The sequence below is a fragment of the Staurois parvus genome, unplaced genomic scaffold (assembly GCF_062004578.1).
Source record: "Staurois parvus isolate SC_StPar_1 unplaced genomic scaffold, SC_StPar_1.0 ptg000574l, whole genome shotgun sequence".
Lineage (NCBI taxonomy): Eukaryota > Metazoa > Chordata > Amphibia > Anura > Ranidae > Staurois > Staurois parvus.
Genome location: NW_028318370.1, coordinates 340,295 through 360,957, shown reverse-complemented (window position 1 = coordinate 360,957; position 20,663 = coordinate 340,295). Strand labels below are relative to the sequence as shown.

Here is a 20,663-nt window from a genome sequence, read left to right as displayed (position 1 = left end):
TCTCATCCTACCTGTCACAACGCTCCTTCAGCGTTACCTATAATGCTACCACCTCCCCCTCACTCCCCCTCTCTGTTGGGGTCCCTCAAGGCTCTGTCCTTGGGCCCCTTCTCTTCTCCATCTATACCTCCTCCCTTGGCCAACTCATACACTCTCACGGCTTCAACTACCACCTCTATGCCGACGACAAACAAATCTATCTCTCAACCCCCCACCTCACCCCTTGGTCTCAGCCCGAATCACACACCTACTGAGCGACATATCAGACTGGATGTCGCTCCACTTCCTTAAATTGAACCTCTCCAAAACCGAGTTTCTTGTCTTCCCCCCAGCCCGGACACCACCCCCCATTGATTTCTCCGTCACATCCAACAACGCTACCATCAAACCCGCCCTGCAGGCCAGAGTACTTGGTGTCATTCTGGACTCCAACCTATCCTTCCAGCCCCAAGTCCAATCTTTAACAAACTCGTGCAGACTCCACCTCCGCAACATCGCCAAAATCCGCACGTTCCTAACCCCAGAAACCACTAAACAGCTCATCCACTCCCTCATCATATCACGACTCGACTACTGCAACTCCCTCCTCACTGGCCTGCCTCGCCGCTGGCTATCCCCGCTTCAGTCGATCCTGAATACGGCTGCCAGACTCATTCACCTTTCCAACCGCTCTGTCTCCGCCACCCCCCTCTGCCAATCCCTCCACTGGCTTCCGATTGCGCAACGGATCAAATTCAAAATCCTAACGCTGACGTACAAAGCTGTCCACCATACTGCCCCGAACTACATCACTGACCTAATATCCAAGTACCGCCCAGCACGCACACTCCGCTCCTCACAAGACCTCCTTCTCTCTAGTTCCCTGGTCTCCTCCTCCCATGCCCGCCTCCAGGACTTCTCCAGGGTGTTACCCATCCTCTGGAACTCCCTGCCCCAACCCATCAGATTATCACCTACTCTCCTCTCCTTTAGGCGCACCCTGAAAACCCATCTCTTCAGGGAAGCATACCCCACCCCCTGCTAACTTGCTGACCTCCTCCACTCTTCCTACCACTCCATCCCCCACAGCTATCTCCTCCTGTGCCACCATCCCCTCCCTCCTAGATTGTAAGCTCGAAAGAGCAGGGCCCTCGAACCCCTCGTGTATCACATTGTATTGGTATTGTTCTGTCACATGTTCTGTCCCCCTTTGTAATGTACAGCGCTGAGCGAACTATTGGCGCTTTATAAATACTGTATAATAATAATAATAATAATTAGCCATTTCCTTACTGCGCACTGCATCTTTACTGCTACAGAACTAACCCGCTGTGTAGAAGTGTGCGTGCGTTTGTGTGCGCGCGCGCGTGTGTGTGTGCGCGTGTGTGCGTGCGCGTGTGTGCGTGGTGCTCAGCATCAATGAGTACACCCCTTTTGAAAAGTGAGATTTTAATCAATGAACACAAGAACAATTTCCAAAATGTTGACAGAACTGAGTTTTATAGAACATTTGTTTAGCTCATTACATGAAAGTAAGGCTAATAATATAACTTAGATTACAAAATCTTCAGTTTTACTCCAAATTAGTTGATGAAAAAATGAATACACCCCACAACAAAAACGACTCCATCTAGTATTTTGTATGACCTCCATGATTTGTGAGGACAGCACCAAGTCTTCTAGGCATGGAATGAACAAGTTGGCGACATATTGCAACATCTATGTTTTTCCATTCTTCAAGAACCACCTCTTTTAGATCCTGGAGAGTGATACTCAACTTGTCTCTTCAGAAATCCCCATAGGTGTTTGATTGGGTTCAAGTCAGGAGACATTCTTGGCCACTGAATCACTTTCACCCGGTTCTTCTTCAGAAATACAACAGTGGCCTTAGATGTGTGTTTTGGATCATTGTCATGCTGGAAAAGTGCACGACGACCAAGGGAGTGATGGGAGCATCTTCTCTTTCAATATAGAGCAGTACATCTGTGAATTCATGATACCATCAATGAAATGCAGATCCCCGACACCAGCAGCACTCATGCAGCCCCACAGAAGGACACTGCCACCACCATGTTTCACTGTAGGCACCATGCATTTTTCTTTGTACGCCTCACCTTTGCAACACCGTACAGTTTTGAAGCCATCAGTTCCAAAAACATTTATCTTGGTCTCATCACTCCAGAGTACAGAGTCCCAGTAGTCTTCTTCTTTTTCAGCATGGGCCCTGGCAAATCCTAGGCAGGCTTTTTTGTGCATGGACTTTAGGAAAGGCTTCCTTCGTGGACATCACCCATACATGCCATTCCTCTGCAGTGTATGCCATATTGTGTCACGGGAAACATTCACCCCAGTTTGGCTTTCTACTTCTTTAGCTAACTGCAGTGAACGTACATGGCAATTTTCTTCAACCCTTCTTATCAGAAGACGCTCCTGTCGAGGCGTTAAATTCCGTGGATGGCCTGGATGTGTCTGTGAGATGGTTGCGGTTCCATCTTTGTTACATTTTTGTATCACTTTTGCTGCAGTATTCTTGTAGCCTTCACCTTCCTTGTGTAAAGAAATGGTTTTCTTTCTCAGGCCTTGTGACATTTTGCTTCCATGTGGTGCCATTGCTGACAGCATGAAATGGGAGCGCCCTTTCATAATCAACTGTCCGCTGGACATATGTTTAATGAATATTTAGACTCACCTGGAGTTGAATTCTTGTTAATTAGGATTTGTTGTCTAAAATTTAGCTTTGCTCCTAAGACTTTCATTGGGGTGTATTCATTTTTGCAACATGATCATGAATGAATTTGTTAGGAAAAATACTTTTTATGTGTGTTCAAATGAAGAAATCTTGTGTGAAATCAAGGGCCCGCATTTGTAGTATAGTGAAATAGTATAGAAAATGTGGATTCTGAAAGGAAAGGTTTTCTGACAAATCTGTTGGGGTGTAATCTTTTATGCTGAGCACTGTATGTATGTATGTGGTATGTATCTGATGGGGGGCACAGTCTCTGATGGGGGTGCTGCTTCAGATTGAGTGCGGCTTCGAACGAGTGCATAGATGAAGCAGTTAAACGCAGCAATCTAATTATGCCTTCTCTACTTTCACAGGTAAATGCTCCTTTCACCTACCTCCACTCTTAACTCCAAAACGCATTGACTCCTGCTGCCTTCCTCCTGGGTAAATGCTCCTTTCACCTACCTCCACTCTTAACTCCAAAACGCATTGACTCCTGCTGCCTTCCTCCTGGGTAAATGCTCCTTTCACCTACCTCCACTCTTAACTCCAAAACGCATTGACTCCTGCTGCCTTCCTCCTGGGTAAATGCTCCTTTCACCTACCTCCACTCTTAACTCCAAAACGCATTGACTCCTGCTGCCTTCCTCCTGGGTAAATGCTCCTTTCACCTACCTCCACTCTTAACTCCAAAACGCATTGACTCCTGCTGCCTTCCTCCTGGGTAAATGCTCCTTTCACCTACCTCCACTCTTAACTCCAAAACGCATTGACTCCTGCTGCCTTCCTCCTGGGTAAATGCTCCTTTCACCTACCTCCACTCTTAACTCCAAAACGCATTGACTCCTGCTGCCTTCCTCCTGGGTAAATGCTCCTTTCACCTACCTCCACTCTTAACTCCAAAACGCATTGACTCCTGCTGCCTTCCTCCTGGGTAAATGCTCCTTTCACCTACCTCCACTCTTAACTCCAAAACGCATTGACTCCTGCTGCCTTCCTCCTGGGTAAATGCTCCTTTCACCTACCTCCACTCTTAACTCCAAAACGCATTGACTCCTGCTGCCTTCCTCCTGGGTAAATGCTCCTTTCACCTACCTCCACTCTTAACTCCAAAACGCATTGACTCCTGCTGCCTTCCTCCTGGGTAAATGCTCCTTTCACCTACCTCCACTCTTAACTCCAAAACGCATTGACTCCTGCTGCCTTCCTCCTGGGTAAATGCTCCTTTCACCTACCTCCACTCTTAACTCCAAAACGCATTGACTCCTGCTGCCTTCCTCCTGGGTAAATGCTCCTTTCACCTACCTCCACTCTTAACTCCAAAACGCATTGACTCCTGCTGCCTTCCTCCTGGGTAAATGCTCCTTTCACCTACCTCCACTCTTAACTCCAAAACGCATTGACTCCTGCTGCCTTCCTCCTGGGTAAATGCTCCTTTCACCTACCTCCACTCTTAACTCCAAAACGCATTGACTCCTGCTATATTCAGAACAAATGGTGTATTTATATTTTTGTATATGTTGACCAGTTCTCACCTTTAGCTGCACCCGTTTTACGATCGGTGTCTGTTTCCTGAGAGAATCATCCCCCACTCCTCATGTGATCTTTTTCAGCTTCTAATTGGGGTGGAGTTGAATGCTCATTTGAGCATCTCCCTATAAATTTAGATCAGCTCATGGGGGAGATCTCTGATGGGGGGCACAGTCTCTGATGGGGGTGCTGCTTCAGATTGAGTGCGGCTTCGAACGAGTGCATAGATGAAGCAGTTAAACGCAGCAGTTGAACTAAAGCAGGAAAACCCAAGCAGCAGGAAGACACAACAACAGTTAGAAGCTCTACTGCATGCTGGAAGACTGCAAGCAAACACCCTGGGAAACCTCTTACATGCCTGAGACCCACTCTGTGTACCTTTATATAATACGCCCCTCTTCTCATCATATTACTACCCTCTGTTCCCAAATCTCATTTCTTTACCCCTCTGCTCCACCCCACAACCTGTACATCTCCCCCTCACTGCTATCATCTCCCTACTACTGCTCTCTTCACCTCCCCAAAATGTCTCTTCCACTCCTCCTTCTCATTTTCCTCTCCTCCGTTCCCAAATTCCATTCACTATATCCCTCTGCCCCTCCCAAACATTTGTATATCGTGTCCTCACTGCTTCCCTCACCCCTCTATGGCACCCACCACCTCCTCCTATTATTCCACTCTCCCACTGACCCCAACACCTCCACTAGGAGTTTCTCACGCTCCTGCACATCCCGCTCCCATGCCACCTTTCTCACCCTTCTCCTCCTAGCCGCGGGGGACATCTCCCCAAATCCTGGCCCTCCACCTCCCTCACCCGCTCAACACCCTCCCACTTCCACGTCCTACTGCAACCCCCGCAACTTAGTATCTGTCTCCCTGCTCCCTAAAATCTCTCCCCCATTTTCATGTGCACTCCTGAACGCCCGTTCGGTGTGCAACAAGCTTACCGCCATCCACGACCTCTTTGTTTCCCGCTCCCTCAACCTCCTGGCGATCACGGAAACCTGGATCCAGCCCACTGACTCTACCTCCCCTGCTGCACTCTCCTATGGAGGTCTCACCTGGACCCACTCACCCAGGCCTAACGGTCGTAAAGGTGGTGGGGTTGGTCTGCTCCTGTCACCGCAGAGCACCTTCCGAGTCCTCCCAAACCCCCCCTCCCTATCCTTCTCCTCCTTCGAGGCCCACTGCCTCCGACTATTCTCCCCAACCCCCCTGAAGATTGCTGTGATATACCGGCCTCCTGGATCCATACCCCGCTTCCTGGATGACTTCTCCTCCTGGCTGCCCTTCTTCCTCTCCTCTGAGCTACCCACCATAATTCTTGGGGATTTTAACATCCCTGTCAACCTCGACAACCCGGACACAGCCCGTCTCCTCCACCTAACCTCCTTCTTTGCACTTGCACAGTGCATACAATCCACCACCCACTCCAACGGAAATATCCTTGATCTTGTCTTCTCCAACCGATGTGCTCCCCACAACCTCACTAACACCCCCTTCCCTCTCTCTGACCACAACCTGATCACCTTCTCTATCTCCTCGTCCTCCAACGCCTACCCCTCCAAATGTCACACTACTACCAGCCGTAACCTCCGCAACCTTAACCCTGCCTCCCTCCACTCTGCAGCTGATCAACTCCACGACCGCATCCTCCCCCTGTCCTGCCCCGACTTGGCTTTGACCGCCTACAACAATGCGCTCTCAACAGCCCTTGACTCACTAGCGCCTTTAACCACACGCAACACCAGACCCCGACCGCTCCAGCCCTGGCAGACTGATCACACCAAAACCCTCAAACGACAAAGTCGTGCCCTGGAGCGACTATGGCGCAAAACCAAATCCAAACAAGCCTTCACCCGCTACAAATCTGCCTTCCGCACCTACACCTCCTCCCTCCATGCTGCCAAACAGGCCTACTTCTTGACCCTCATCAAGGCCCTCTCCTCCAATCCTCGCCGACTCTTCTCTGCCTTCAACTCTCTACTCTCTCCACCCCCACCTCCACCCAGCACCTCACTCACTGCCCTTGAGATTGCCAATCACTTCAAAAACAAAATTGACACAATTCGCAAGGACATTGCCGCAACTCACACGCCCTCTCAACCTGTCCCCTCTCACACAGCTACCCCCTTATCCCCCCTCCCCCTCGACATAACCCGCAGGGACTTCGTCGCTGCTCAAACTCTCTCCAACCCCCTTCACCCTCACTCAGCTACCCCCTCATCACCCCTCTCCCACGGCCCCACCACTGCTCTGACCTCCTCTTCCACCCCACCCTACATTCCTCATACTGAAGCTCCCCCAACACTCCACACCTTTGACCTTACTACCATCGAGGAAGTCTCCAAGACCCTCTCTGATGCCCGCCTCACCACCTGCCCCCTCGACCCTATCCCCTCACAACTCCTACGACCTTCCTCCTCCTCCATCCTACGCTCCCTCACCCACATCTTCAATCTCTCCCTCTCCTCAGGCACTTTCCCCTCCCCTCTGAAACATGCACACATCACCCCCATACTTAAAAAGCCCTCCCTGGACCCCAATGACCCGAACAACCTCAGACCCATCTCCCTGCTCCCATTTACATCTAAACTCCTCGAGCGCCTAGTCTACACCCGCCTATGCTCTCACCTCAACGACAACAACCTCCTCGATCCCCTACAGTCCGGCTTCCGTCCCCTACACTCCACCGAAACTGCCTTACTCAAACTCTCCAACGACCTGCTAACCGCCAAAGCTAATGGACACTATTCAGTGCTCCTACTCCTTGACCTCTCTGCGGCCTTCGACACAGTCGACCACCCCCTCCTCCTCAAAAAACTACACTCCCTCGGCCTCAGAGATTCTGCTCTCTCCTGGATCTCATCCTACCTGTCACAACGCTCTTTCAGCGTTACCTATAATGCTACCACCTCCCCCTCACTCCCCCTCTCTGTTGGGGTCCCTCAAGGCTCTGTCCTCGGGCCCCTTCTCTTCTCCATCTATACCTCCTCCCTTGGCCAACTCATACACTCTCACGGCTTCAACTACCACCTCTATGCCGACGACACACAAATCTATCTCTCAACCCCCCACCTCACCCCCTTGGTCTCAGCCCGAATCACACACCTACTGAGCGACATATCAGACTGGATGTCGCTCCACTTCCTTAAATTGAACCTCTCCAAAACCGAGTTTCTTGTCTTCCCCCCAGCCCGGACACCACCCCCCATTGATTTCTCCGTCACATCCAACAACGCTACCATCAAACCCGCCCTGCAGGCCAGAGTACTGGGTGTCATTCTGGACTCCAACCTATCCTTCCAGCCCCAAGTCCAATCTTTAACAAACTCGTGCAGACTCCACCTCCGCAACATCGCCAAAATCCGCACGTTCCTAACCCCAGAAACCACTAAACAGCTCATCCACTCCCTCATCATATCACGACTCAACTACTGCAACTCCCTCCTCACTGGCCTGCCTCGCCGCTGGCTATCCCCTCTTCAGTCCATCCTGAACACGGCTGCCAGACTCATTCACCTTTCCAACCGCTCTGTCTCCGCCACCCCCCTCTGCCAATCCCTCCACTGGCTTCCGATTGCGCAACGGATCAAATTCAAAATCCTAACACTGACGTACAAAGCCGTCCACCATACTGCCCCGAACTACATCACTGACCTAATATCCAAGTACCGCCCAGCACGCACACTCCGCTCCTCACAAGACCTCCTTCTCTCTAGTTCCCTGGTCTCCTCCTCCCATGCCCGCCTCCAGGACTTCTCCAGGGTGTCACCCATCCTCTGGAACTCCCTGCCCCAACCCATCAGATTATCACCTACTCTCCTCTCCTTTAGGCGCACCCTGAAAACCCATCTCTTCAGGGAAGCCTACCCCACCCCCTGCTAACTTGCCTCCCTCCTCCACTCTTCCTACCACTCCATCCCCCACAGCTATCTCCTCCTGTGCCACCACCCCCTCCCTCCTAGATTGTAAGCTCGAAAGAGCAGGGCCCTCGATCCCCTCATGTTTTGCATTGTATTGGTATTGTTCTGTCACATGTTCTGTCTCCCTTTGTAATGTACAGCGCTGAGCGAACTATTGGCGCTTTATAAATACTGTATAATAATAATAATAATAATGTGTCTGTGTATACACATACACTGTATTGCCAAAAGTATTGGTCGGCCGGCCTTTACACGCACACGAACTTTTAATGGCATCCCAGTCTTAGTCCGTAGGGTTCAATATTGAGTTGGCCCCGCTCTTTGCAGCTAGAACAGCTTCAACTCTTCTGGGAAGGCCGTCCACAAGGTTTAGGAGGGTGTCTATGGGAAGGTTTGACCATTCTTCCAGAAGCACATTTGTGAGGTCAGGCACTGATGTCGGGGGAGGAGGCCTGGCTCACAGTCTCCACTCTAATTCATCCCAAAGGTGTTCTATGAGGTTGAGGTCAGGACTCTGTGCAGGCCAGTCAAGTTCTTCCACCCCAAACTCACTCATCCATGTCTTTATGGACCTTGCTTTGTGCACTGGTGTGCAGTCATGTTGGAACAAGAAGGGACCATCCCCAAACTTCCCACAAAGTTGGGAGCATGAAATTGTCCAAAATGTCTTGGTATGCTGACGCCTTAAGAGTTCCCTTCACTGGAACTAGGGGGCCAAGCCCAACCCCTGAAAAACAACCCCACACCATAATCCCCCCTCCACCAAACTTTACACTTGGCACAATGCAGTCAGGTAAGTACTGTTCTCCTGGTAACCGCCTGGATTGCCAGACAGAAAAGCGTGATTGGTCACTCCAGAGAACACATCTCCACTGCTCTAGAATCCAGTGGCGGCGTGCTTTACACCACTGCATTTGACGCTTTGCATTGCACTTGGTGATGTAAGGCTTGGATGCAGCTGCTTGGCCACGGAAACCCATTCCATGAAGCTCTCTACACACTGTTGTTGTGCTAATCTGAAGGCCACATGAAGTTTGGAGGTCTTTAGCTATTGACTCTGCAGACAGTTGGCGACTTCTGCGCACTGTGCGCTTCAGCATGCGCTGACCCTACTCTGTCATGTGACGTGGCCTACCACTTGGTGGCTGAGTAGTTGTTGTTCCCAGTTGCTTCCACTTTGTTATAATCCCACTAACAGTTGACCGTGGAATATTTAGTAGCCAGGAAATGTCACGGATGGACTTATTGCACAGGTGACAACCTATCACGGGACCACGCTTGGAGTCACTGAGCTCCTGAGAGCGACCCATTCTTTCACAAATGTTTGTAGAAGCAGTCTGCATGCCTAGGTGATGATTGTATACACCTGTAGCCATGGAGGGGATTGGAACACCTGAATCACATGATTTGGAGGGCGGGCCCAATACTTTTAGCAATATAGTGTATGTAATAACCGTCATGTCACTTAGTAAAAGCACTACACAGTAAACACTTTACACTTGTTAGGCACACAGTTAACTCTTTGATTGCCCTAGACGTTAAACCCTTCCCAGCCAGTGTCATTAGTACAGTGTCAGTGTATTTTATTAGCACTGATCACTGTATTAGTGTCCCTGGTGATGTCAGTCAGTTCCCACAAAGTGTCAGTTAGTGTCAGATTGCCCATCATACTATCTCAGTCCAACTATAAAACTCTGATCACCGCCATTACTAGTATAATTTTTCTTTCTTAAATCCAGTATATATCCTGTAGTTTGTAGACTCTATAACTTTCACATAAATTAAGTAATATACACGTTTTTGTTTTTTTTTACCGAAGACCTGTAGCAGAATACATTTTGGCCTAAATTTATGAATAAATTCGATTTTTTTTTTTTATTGTTTTATTGGATATGTTTTATAACAGTAAAAAATACTGTTTGTTTTTTCCCTACATTTTCGGTCTGTTTTTTTTCTTTTTTGTTTATATAATGACAATATTAAAAAAAACCCAGTGGTGATCAAATACCACCAAAAGAAAACTATTTTTGTGAAAAAAAAAGATATAAAGTTTATTTAAGTACAATGTTGCATGACCGCGCAATTGTCTTTTAAAGTAGCACAGTGCCGGATAGGAGAAAATGTCCTGGTCATGAAGGGGGTAAAACCTTCCGTAGGTCAAATAGTTAAGTCTTTTAGATAACAAGAATGATGTCACCTCTTCCCAAAGCCTCTTTGGATACTCACGTTGCCGGTCCCAGGAGGGTGGCATGAATGATGTGAGTATCCCAGGGGGCTTCAGGGCATCGTTCAACGCACTGTGCGTGCACCAGGCAATCTTAGCAGCGCTATGCATGTGCATCACCAGGGGGTAGGGTGCAAGAACCTGGAAGAGACAGCTGACCCACCTAATGATGAAGATTTTTATTTTTATGTATTTCAGGTACTTATATAGCGCCATCAATTTACGCAGCACTTTACATATATATTGTACATTCACATCAGTCCCTAACCCTCAAGGGGGGTACAATCTAAGGTCCCTAACTTACATTCATATACTAGGGCCAATTTATACAGGATCCAATTAACCTACCAGCATGTCTTTGGAGTGTGGGAGGATACCAGAGTGCCCGGAGGAAACCCACACAGGCACAGGGAGAACATGCAAACTCCAGGCAGGTGGTGTCGTGGTTGGGATTTGAACCAACGACCCTAGTACTGCCAGGTGGAAGTGCTAACCATTTAGCCACTGTGCTGCCCTGAAGATTGTAGCAGGGGACCCAGTATGTGGCAGATCTACTCCAGGCAATGCTGGATTCGCTGGGTACCTGAGTTCTGTTCAAAGACAACCAGCCATCCGGGTGTGAAAAAAAAAAACCTAGAGGAGGAATGAATGAATTTCCTTTTTAAATAAGACTGACGGGTTTTGTTCCTCATTCCCCCCCCCCCCCCAACCTGAGACTGGACAGTGAAAGAGGCAGAAGACTGATGAGCTCATCTCTCCATCATTACGCTCTCTCCTCCTATCAGCATGACACATGTTGGCACATGAGCACTGCAGCGAAACAGCTCATTGTGCTGCTTCTCCCTTCCCCAATCTGAGCTCTGTTGTACAGGTATTGAAAGCTGATACCAAGTCAATTCAGGTACTTACAGTGCTTGTATTAAAAAATAAATTGTTTTATGTATTAATAAATACAAAGCTGTATTAAGTCTATATCTATGTGTATTCACTTGATGGGAGAGAAGTACATTGGTGTCAGTTGCTGCCTGTGTTCTGGAAATGCTGTGATGCTGATCTTCTAAGCTCAATACATCCTGAGTCACTGACCTGGAACAAGAATTGCGGGTCAGGTCTCACTCCACTGGCTGCAGACCGATCCCCCAGGACAGCCAGATGGTTATCTTTTCCAGAAGGTCAATCACATCATTCTCTTCTGACAAGTTTTCTAGTACAGAGTGTGTAGGATTGTGGAAATGACATCAGAGAGAACCTTTCCGGGAGTTAAAGCGGTATTTAAAAAAAAAATAAAATATATATATATAGTTGGGTCCATATATATATTTTGGACACAGGCACATACTTTTGGCTCTGTATGCCACCAGAATAGATTAAAAGGAAACAATCCAAATTAATTTAACCCCTTGACGTTGACACAACACAAATATGCGGCCTCACAGAACTGTTTTTTTTTTTCCGTGGGGCCGCATCCGGGCCCCGGTCTGCCATTTAGTGATGCCTGCCCTACACCCTCCCCACTCCACCTCACTGTACTTACCTCTGTCAGTGCCTACACAGCCGGTGTAATGGTCTAGGGATTTCAAATCCCCACTCTTCTCCCTCTTACTTTGGTAGAACTTCCAGGATAAGGTCCCCCTCCCTACTCCTACCCCAGGTCCCCGCTGTACTTACCTCTGTGGATGATGAGCTGCAGCCTGTGTAGTGATCCAGGGATTACACCCACATGCACACAGATGTACAGTTAGGTCCATATATGTTTGGACACAGGCACAATTTTTAGTTTTTTTTCAAGTATTGACCAAAACATATTCAAGCTATAGTTATATAATGGATATGGATCCATAGAGAGGATGCTGCGATCATCCACCACTGTTGTCTTCCATGGACGTCCATGCCTTTTTATGTTGCTGAGCTCACCAGTGCGTTCTTCTTTCCTCAGAATGTACCAAACTGTTGATTTAGCCATTCCTAATGTTGCTGCCATCTCTCTGATGGATTTGTTTTATTTTTGAAGCCTTACAATGGCCTGTTTCACTTGCATGGACAGCTCCTTGGAACGCATGATGTAGGTTCACAGCAATAGATTCCAAATGCAAATACCAAACTTAGAATCAACTCCAGACCTTTTACCTGCTTAAATGATGAAGAAATATCAAAGGAGTAGCCCACACCTGGCCATGAAACAGCTTTTGATTCAACTGTCCAATTACTTTTGGTCCCTTGGGATGGCTGCTCTTAAGAGCTGTAATTCCTAAACCCTTCCTCCAATTTGGATGTACATACCCTCAATTGAAACCTGAAAGTGTGCACTGTCAGCCCATATCCATTATTTAACTATAGCTTGAATATGTTTTGGTAAATGCCTGAAAAAACTAAAATTGTGCCTGTGTCCAAATATATATGGACCTAACTGTATACATTTGGAGCAAGTGTCAGCCCTGAGCACATAACCGCATATGGCCACATCTTCAGTTGCTGTCTATGGGCCACTGTACACAGCAGCTACAGCTCCTGGGTAAGTTTTTATGGAGACTCTGGGCACTGTACGTCTTTTTCCCCTCTTCACATCCCGTAGACCAACCATTTTCAACTAAGTTTCCATAGAACCCTAGGCTTCCTTCAGTGGTTGTTAGAGGTTCCTTGAGCTGTGGCTGATTGACCTCCTATCCAATGGTGCCTGCCTAGTTCCCAGTCCAATGCCACTTGGCAAAACCAGCAGTATGACCAAAGAGCTTTTTGCCTCTGGTAAGGGTGGCATTCTGACCACCACCGTAAGGGCTGTGTTCCTTCTACTAATCACTACTAATGCCCCGTTCACACAATGAGAATATCAAAAGAATGGTCAACAGTTGTTTTTGTTGGCATGCTAGTCCCATATTGAAAATGAAGAAGTTACTAAAGTTCCGAAAATTCTGATACGATAAAATACAACTTCAGAAGTTATATTCCCCCCTCCCCCTTCTTTTTAATGAAAATCGTTCACTCTGTTACTGTACAAGAATCATTTTTGTAATTTACCCTTCAGATATTGTCTAGCAATCAAATTATCTCACAATCCCTCCGGAAACTATTTTTTTTTTCGGCCGATATTCTCATTGTGTGTATGTGGCATAAGAGTTGTGTTCTTTCTACTGACCACCCCTGTAAGGGTTGCATTCTTTCTACTGACCATCCCTGTAAGGGTTGCTTTCTTTCTACTGACCACCTCTTGTAAGGGTTTCATTCTTTCTACTGACCACCTCTTGTAAGGGTTTCATTCTTTCTACTGACCACCTCTTGTAAGGGTTTCATTCTTTCTACTGACCACCTCTTGTAAGGGTTTCATTCTTTCTACTGACCACCCCTTGCAAAGGTTGCATTCTTTCTACTGACCATCCCTGTAAGGGTTGCTTTCTTTCTACTGACCATCCCTGTAAGGGTTGCTTTCTTTCTACTGACCACCACTGTAAGGGTTGCATTCTTTCTGCTGACCACCCCTGTAAGGGTTGCATTCTTTCTACTGACCACCCCTGTAAGGGTTGCATTCTTTCTGCTGACCACCCCTGTAAGGGTTTGTATTCTTTCTGCTGACCACCCCTTGTAAAGGTTGCATTCTTTCTACTGACCACCACTGTAAGAGTTGCATTCTTTTTACTGACCACCACTGTAAGAGTTGCATTCTTTCTACTGACCACCCCTGTAAGAGTTGCATTCTTTTTACTGACCACCACTGTAAGAGTTGCATTCTTTCTACTGACCACCCCTGTAAGAGTTGCATTCTTTCTACTGACCAACACTGTAAGGGTTGCATTCTTTCTGCTGACCACCTATTGTAAGGGTTGCATTCTTTCTACTGACCACCTCGTAAGGGTTGCATTCTTTCTACTGACCACCTCGTAAGGGTTGCATTCTTTCTACTGACCACCCCTGTAAGGGTTGCATTCTTTCTACTGCCCGCCACTATAAGGGTTGCATTCTTTCTACTGACCACCTCTTGTAAGAGTTGCATTCTTTCTACTGACCACCCCTTGTAAAGGTTGCATTCTTTCTACTGACCACCCCTGTAAGAGTTGTATTCTTTCTACTGACCACCCCTGTAAGAGTTGCATTCTTTCTACTGACCACCACTGCAATGGTTGCCTTCTTTCTACTGACCACCCCTGTAAGAGTTGCATTCTTTCTACTGACCACCACTGCAAGGGTTACCTTCTTTCTACTGACCACCCCTGTAAGAGTTGCATTCTTTCTACTGACCACCCCTGTAAGAGTTGCATTCTTTCTACTGACCACCCCTGTAAGAGTTGCATTCTTTCTACTGACCACCCCTTGTAAAGGTTGCATTCTTTCTACTGACCACCCCTGTAAGAGTTGCATTCTTTCTACTGACCACCCCTTGTAAAGGTTGCATTCTTTCTACTGACCACCCCTGTAAGGGTTGCATTCTTTCTACTGACCACCCCTGTAAGGGTTGCATTCTTTCTACTGACCACCCCTGTAAGGGTTGCATTCTTTCTGCTGACCACCTCTTGTAAGGGTTGCATTCTTTCTACTGACCACCTCGTAAGGGTTGCATTCTTTCTACTGACCACCTCGTAAGGGTTGCATTCTTTCTACTGACCACCTCGTAAGGGTTGCATTCTTTCTACTGCCCGCCACTATAAGGGTTGCATTCTTTCTGCTGACCACCCCTGTAAGGGTTGTATTCTTTCTACTGACCACTTCTTGTAAGAGTTGCATTCTTTCTACTGACCACCCCTGTAAGAGTTGCATTCTTTCTACTGACCACCCCTGTAAGAGTTGTATTCTTTCTACTGACCACCACTGCAAGGGTTGCCTTCTTTCTACTGACCACCCCTGTAAGAGTTGCATTCTTTCTACTGACCACCACTGTAAGAGTTGCATTCTTTCTACTGACCACCCCTGTAAGAGTTGCATTCTTTCTACTGACCACCCCTTGTAAAGGTTGCATTCTTTCTACTGACCACCCCTGTAAGGGTTGCATTCTTTCTACTGACCACCCCTGTAAGGGTTGCATTCTTTCTACTGACCACCCCTGTAAGGGTTGCATTCTTTCTACTGACCACCCCTGTAAGGGTTGCATTCTTTCTACTGACCACCCCTGTAAGGGTTGCATTCTTTCTACTGACCACCCCTGTAAGGGTTGCATTCTTTCTACTGACCACCCCTGTAAGGGTTGCATTCTTTCTACTGACCACCCCTGTAAGGGTTGCATTCTTTCTGCTGACCACCTCTTGTAAGGGTTGCATTCTTTCTACTGACCACCTCGTAAGGGTTGCATTCTTTCTACTGACCACCTCGTAAGGGTTGCATTCTTTCTACTGACCACCCCTGTAAGGGTTGCATTCTTTCTACTGCCCGCCACTATAAGGGTTGCATTCTTTCTGCTGACCACCCCTGTAAGGGTTGTATTCTTTCTACTGACCACCTCTTGTAAGAGTTGCATTCTTTCTACTGACCACCCCTGTAAGAGTTGCATTCTTTCTACTGACCACCCCTGTAAGAGTTGCATTCTTTCTACTGACCACCACTGCAAGGGTTGCCTTCTTTCTACTGACCACCACTGCAAGGGTTGCCTTCTTTCTACTGACCACCCCTGTAAGAGTTGCATTCTTTCTACTGACCACCCCTTGTAAAGGTTGCATTCTTTCTACTGACCACCACTGCAAGGGTTGCCTTCTTTCTACTGACCACCTCTTGTAAGGGTTGCATTCTTTCTACTGACCACCTCTTGTAAGGGTTGCATTCTTTCTACTGACCACCACTGTAAGGGTTGCATTCTTTCTACTGACCACCCCTGTAAGGGTTGAACTCTTTATACTGACCACCGCTTTAGGGGTTTGCGTTCTGTCTACTGTCCATCCTTCGTAAGGATTGCATTTTTTTCACTGATCACCACTGTAGGGGTAGCATAATTTGTAATTATATTTAACGGCAGTGTAACAGAAATCTTTTCCAATGGCCCCTGCTGGATTGGTTTTCGGGACAATGAAAAGAGAACGGAGCCTGCGGCTGTTTAGTAAGCCTTAATTGGAGACTCTAAGAATCCAAAGCATGGTAATGGATGCGACAGTCTGTCTATAATACTGAGCTTGATGTTTAAATACAACAAAGTCCTTCCCGGGAGCAGGCTTCCAGCTATAAACAAAGACTTTCAGATCATGACGATTAATACAAGATCCCATAAGTGGGCCCTCAGGCCCCTGCAGAGCACTTCAGAGCTTCACCAAGATTTTGGGAGGACATCATTTTTGCCTGATGGTAAAGTAGATGTAAACCCAATCATTGAAATCTCATTCAGCCCCTGTTCACACCAATGTGATTTGAAAGTTCAAAATCACATGACAAGTCGCACCCTATTTGTGCCTATGGAACTGTTCAAATCGGTGCGACTTCGACTTTGCTATAGGAAAAAAAAAACAAGGCCAACGTGTGCAGGAGAGGCGCATTTTGCCACAAAAACACGCCCGACATGCCTAAATGCGTGTAAACGCACCTAATCACTAAGCGCATTTTAGCATTTGAGCCTTCATTCCTTTCAGAGGCCAGAATAATTTCAAATGAATTCTGGCCAATTAAATGAATTGATGCCAAAACACTTGACATGCCTGATTACATCTAAATGCAGCAAAATACATTTGAAAAAATGTGGCAAACGTGCAAGGGTGAATTTTTTTTTTTTTTCAGTTCTTGGAGTTGGGCTTTAAAATAGTGCCTGGTGATCCTGCCACAAATTTCTTTTGGTCAGACACCTCCTGGTATAGGGTGATAATGCTCTGTCTTTTTCTCAGAATTGTGCTCCTGTGTCACAAAGGAGATTTTAAATGACTGTTTTAACCGGATAATGCAACATGAAAAATGCCATGCAGCCATCATTGCAGCATGTGTATACAGAAGAAAAAAAAAATATATATTTATATATATATCTCTCAACAAAGTAGCACATAATTGTGAAGTGGAAGGAAAATGAGAAATAGTTTTCAACATTTTTTTTACAAATACCTGAAAAGTGTGGCGTGCATTTGTATTCAGCCACCCAGAGTCAATACTTTGTAGAACCAACTTTTGCTGCAATTCAGGTGAGTGTGGGGGCCATTCAATGGTATCAATTCCTTCATCCTCCGGGAACTGCCTGCATACACTCGCCACATGAGGCCGGGCATTGTCGTGCACCAGGAGGAACCCAGGACCCACTGCACCAGTGTAGGGTCTGACAATGGATCCAAGGATTTCATCTCGATACCTAATGGCATTCAGGGTTCTATTGTCTAGCCTGTAGAGGTCTGGGCGTCCCTCCATGGATATGCCTCCCCATACCATCACTGACCCACCACCAAAACGGTCATGCTGAACCATGTTACAGGCAGCATAACATTCTCCACGGCTTCTCCAGACCCTTTCACGTCTGTCACATGTGCTCAGGGTGAACCTGCTCTCGTCTGTGAAAAGCACAGGGCACCAGTGGCGGACCTGCCAATTCTGGTGTTCAATGGCAAATGCAAATTGAGTTCTATGGTGCCGGGCAGTGAGCACAGGGCCTACTAGAGGACATCGGGCCCTCAGGCCACCCTCATGAAGTCTGTTTCTGATTGTTTTGTTTTGTCAGAGACATTCACACCAGTGGCTTGCTGGAGGTCATTTTGTAGGTCTCTGGCAGGGCTCATCCTGTTCCTCCTTGTACAAAAGAGCAGATACCCATCCTGCTGATGGGTTAAGGACCTTCTATGGCCTTGTCCAGCTCTCCTAGAGTAACCGGCTGTCTCCTGGAATCTCCTCCATGCTCTTGAGACTGTGCTGGGAGACACCGCAAACCTTCTGGCAATGGCACGTATTGATGTGCCGTCCTGGAGGAGTTGGACTGCCTGTGCAACCTCTGTAGGGTCCAGGTATTGCCTCATGCTACCAGCAGTGACACTGACCCTAGCCAAACATGTCAGAAAAGATGAGTAGGGAAAAAAATGTCAGTGGCCTCCACCTCTAAAACCATTCCTGTTTCGGGGGTCATCTCATTGTTGCCCATCTAGCGCACCTGTTGTACACCAAAGCAGCTGAAACTGATTAACAACCCCCTCTGCTACTTACCTGACCAGATCAATATCCCCGGAGTTTAATTGACTTGATGCTAGACTCTGATTAAAAAGTGTTTTGTTTAATTTTTTTGAGCAGTGTATATTAATTAAAGTAATAGAGACAAAGAGAGAGAAATAGTGAATACGGAGCAGACTAAATGCAGGGTTTACGTCTACTTTGTTGGTTTCTGCCTGCAGTCCTCCTGTGGAATATAAGTCTACTGTAATGGTTTCTGCCTGCAGTCCTCCTGTGGAACATGTCTACTGTAATGGTTTCTGCCTGGAGTCCTCCTGTGGAATATAAATCTACTGTAATGGTTTCTGCCTGCAGTCCTCCTGTGGAACATGAATCCTCAGACTTAAGGGTTCTGGTTTCCAGGAGTGACCTCTGAATAAAACAAATAATAGAACTGTACACAAACTTCCATGTAATATATGTTGCCACCCATACTGTCTTGCAGCAATTTGCTGAATCCATCTGAATGTATTTTCCCCTCTGCTCAGGGCTCTCTGCGGTTGATGTTTGAAGAGGACAATGACCAAGGGCCCCTGGAGCTGTCTGTCAAGCAAGTAGCCAGCGTTGTAAAGTCCAGTAATGTGAAGGTAAGGTGGGGACTTCACACATTGTGTATATTATAGAACTGAAATAATATGATGATGAAGAAATGCGTTGCCCAGAACGGTCTTTCCCACCCCAAGAAATCTGAACCTTTGCCATTGTGTCTGCAAGATCTGCCTGAAACCAACCATGGATTTAACTTGTCATTTGTACCACACTGTTCAAGATGTTTAGCCCGATCTTCCCCATCCTGCTAATGATGTCTACATGGTTACATTTGTTCAGCTTGGACCAAGATAACTATGTATATACCATACCTGGCTGATGCCCCTGGAAGCTGGAAATCACTGAAGTGGAGACTGCTACTCCAGTGGTCTCCACTTGCTTCTTGGCCCTGTGCTGAGGGGCTCGCCTGCTGCATTGTGAACACAGGAGGTTGGCTGCTCGGCATGGGCACCATGCAGAAAATGCTTTGCATTTTCCAAATGAATGCAAAGCATTCTCTGATTGGATGAGGTGGAGAGGAAGGGTGGTGATGTCACGCTTTCCACCTCATCCAATCGGAGAATGCTTTGCATTTATTCAGAAAATACAAAGCATTCTCTGGTGCCCGTACCTCTTGTGCTCTGGAAGCAGAGATGCAGCTTCTTGGCCAGGGACCTGGCAGTGGGAGGAGATCACTGTAGTAGTGGTGATTTCCAACTCCCAGGGTCATTGGCCAGCTGTGCTATATACATAGTTTAATTGATCCAAGCTGAACCAATGTAACGATGTTTAATATAACCAAACCTAGAATTCTTCTTCAAAGCCCAACTCTGAGCACCAAAAAAAGTATACCCATACTCCTGTCCTTGTATTGCAAGAGTTAAATTTGCGATAGGTCTAGGCATAGAGCAGTGGTTCCCGACCTCAATCCTCAAGTACCCTCAATAGGCCATGTTATGGGAACTTCCCATTGATAAAATAGTTCTCACAAATACCAAGCCATTGACATTGTTTCAAAGCATCTGTGCAAGGAGAAGGCAATTATGAAAAACATGACCTGTTGGGGGGTGCTGCATCCCATTGATGAGGGGAGTCCATACCAGGATAAAGATGTCCATGAGAGGATCCAGCTGGCCCATTGAGATTTATTTATTCTCAAATGTGTGATGTTATTGCGCATCTGGTGAGTGCGTAATTTTATTATTTATCACCAGAAGACACAAAGAAGATCACCTTTATCTGAGGCTTCACGTTTATTGATTGATATACAGACTTTGGCACCTCATTGGCACTATCTTTCACTTTGACGGATGAGCATTTACACTGTGTCACTTTATATGTTTGCTTGTGCTGATTGAATTGTCACTTTAATTAGCACTTTTTTCACTTTATATCATTAAGTTGTTCGATTAATTCCATTATTTCAATATTGGTGATTTCATTGCACTTTATTGTATTGAGCTTTACAGAATTTTAGCGCTGCACCTTGTTTTATTATTTGGTCTCAGAAGGTTTTTTGGTGCCTTTCGGTGTTACAGCAGCTCACCCATAGGGCTCACTTTTATGCTTTTTTTTTTATCCCATGAAAAACATGACCTTTTGGGGGTATTTGGAGACTGGCGTGGGAACAACCAGCATAGAGTCGTAAGCTGTATTACTGACCTTATTCCTC

General features: G+C 46.8%; 1 protein-coding gene across 2 annotated transcripts in view; it reads left to right on the top strand.

The window, feature by feature from the left end:
- The window catches only part of C2CD2 (C2 calcium dependent domain containing 2), a 234,808-nt gene that overhangs the window by 40,974 nt on the left and 173,171 nt on the right, over positions 1–20,663 (top strand). For both annotated transcript variants that reach the window (XR_016315248.1, XM_089691885.1), the window contains exon 3: positions 18,952–19,050. Coding sequence is in view for 1 of the 2 variants with exons in the window: in XM_089691885.1 (XP_089548011.1) it covers positions 18,952–19,050 (99 nt within the window). In the remaining variant the exon portion in view is untranslated. The remainder of the gene's footprint in view (positions 1–18,951; positions 19,051–20,663) is intronic.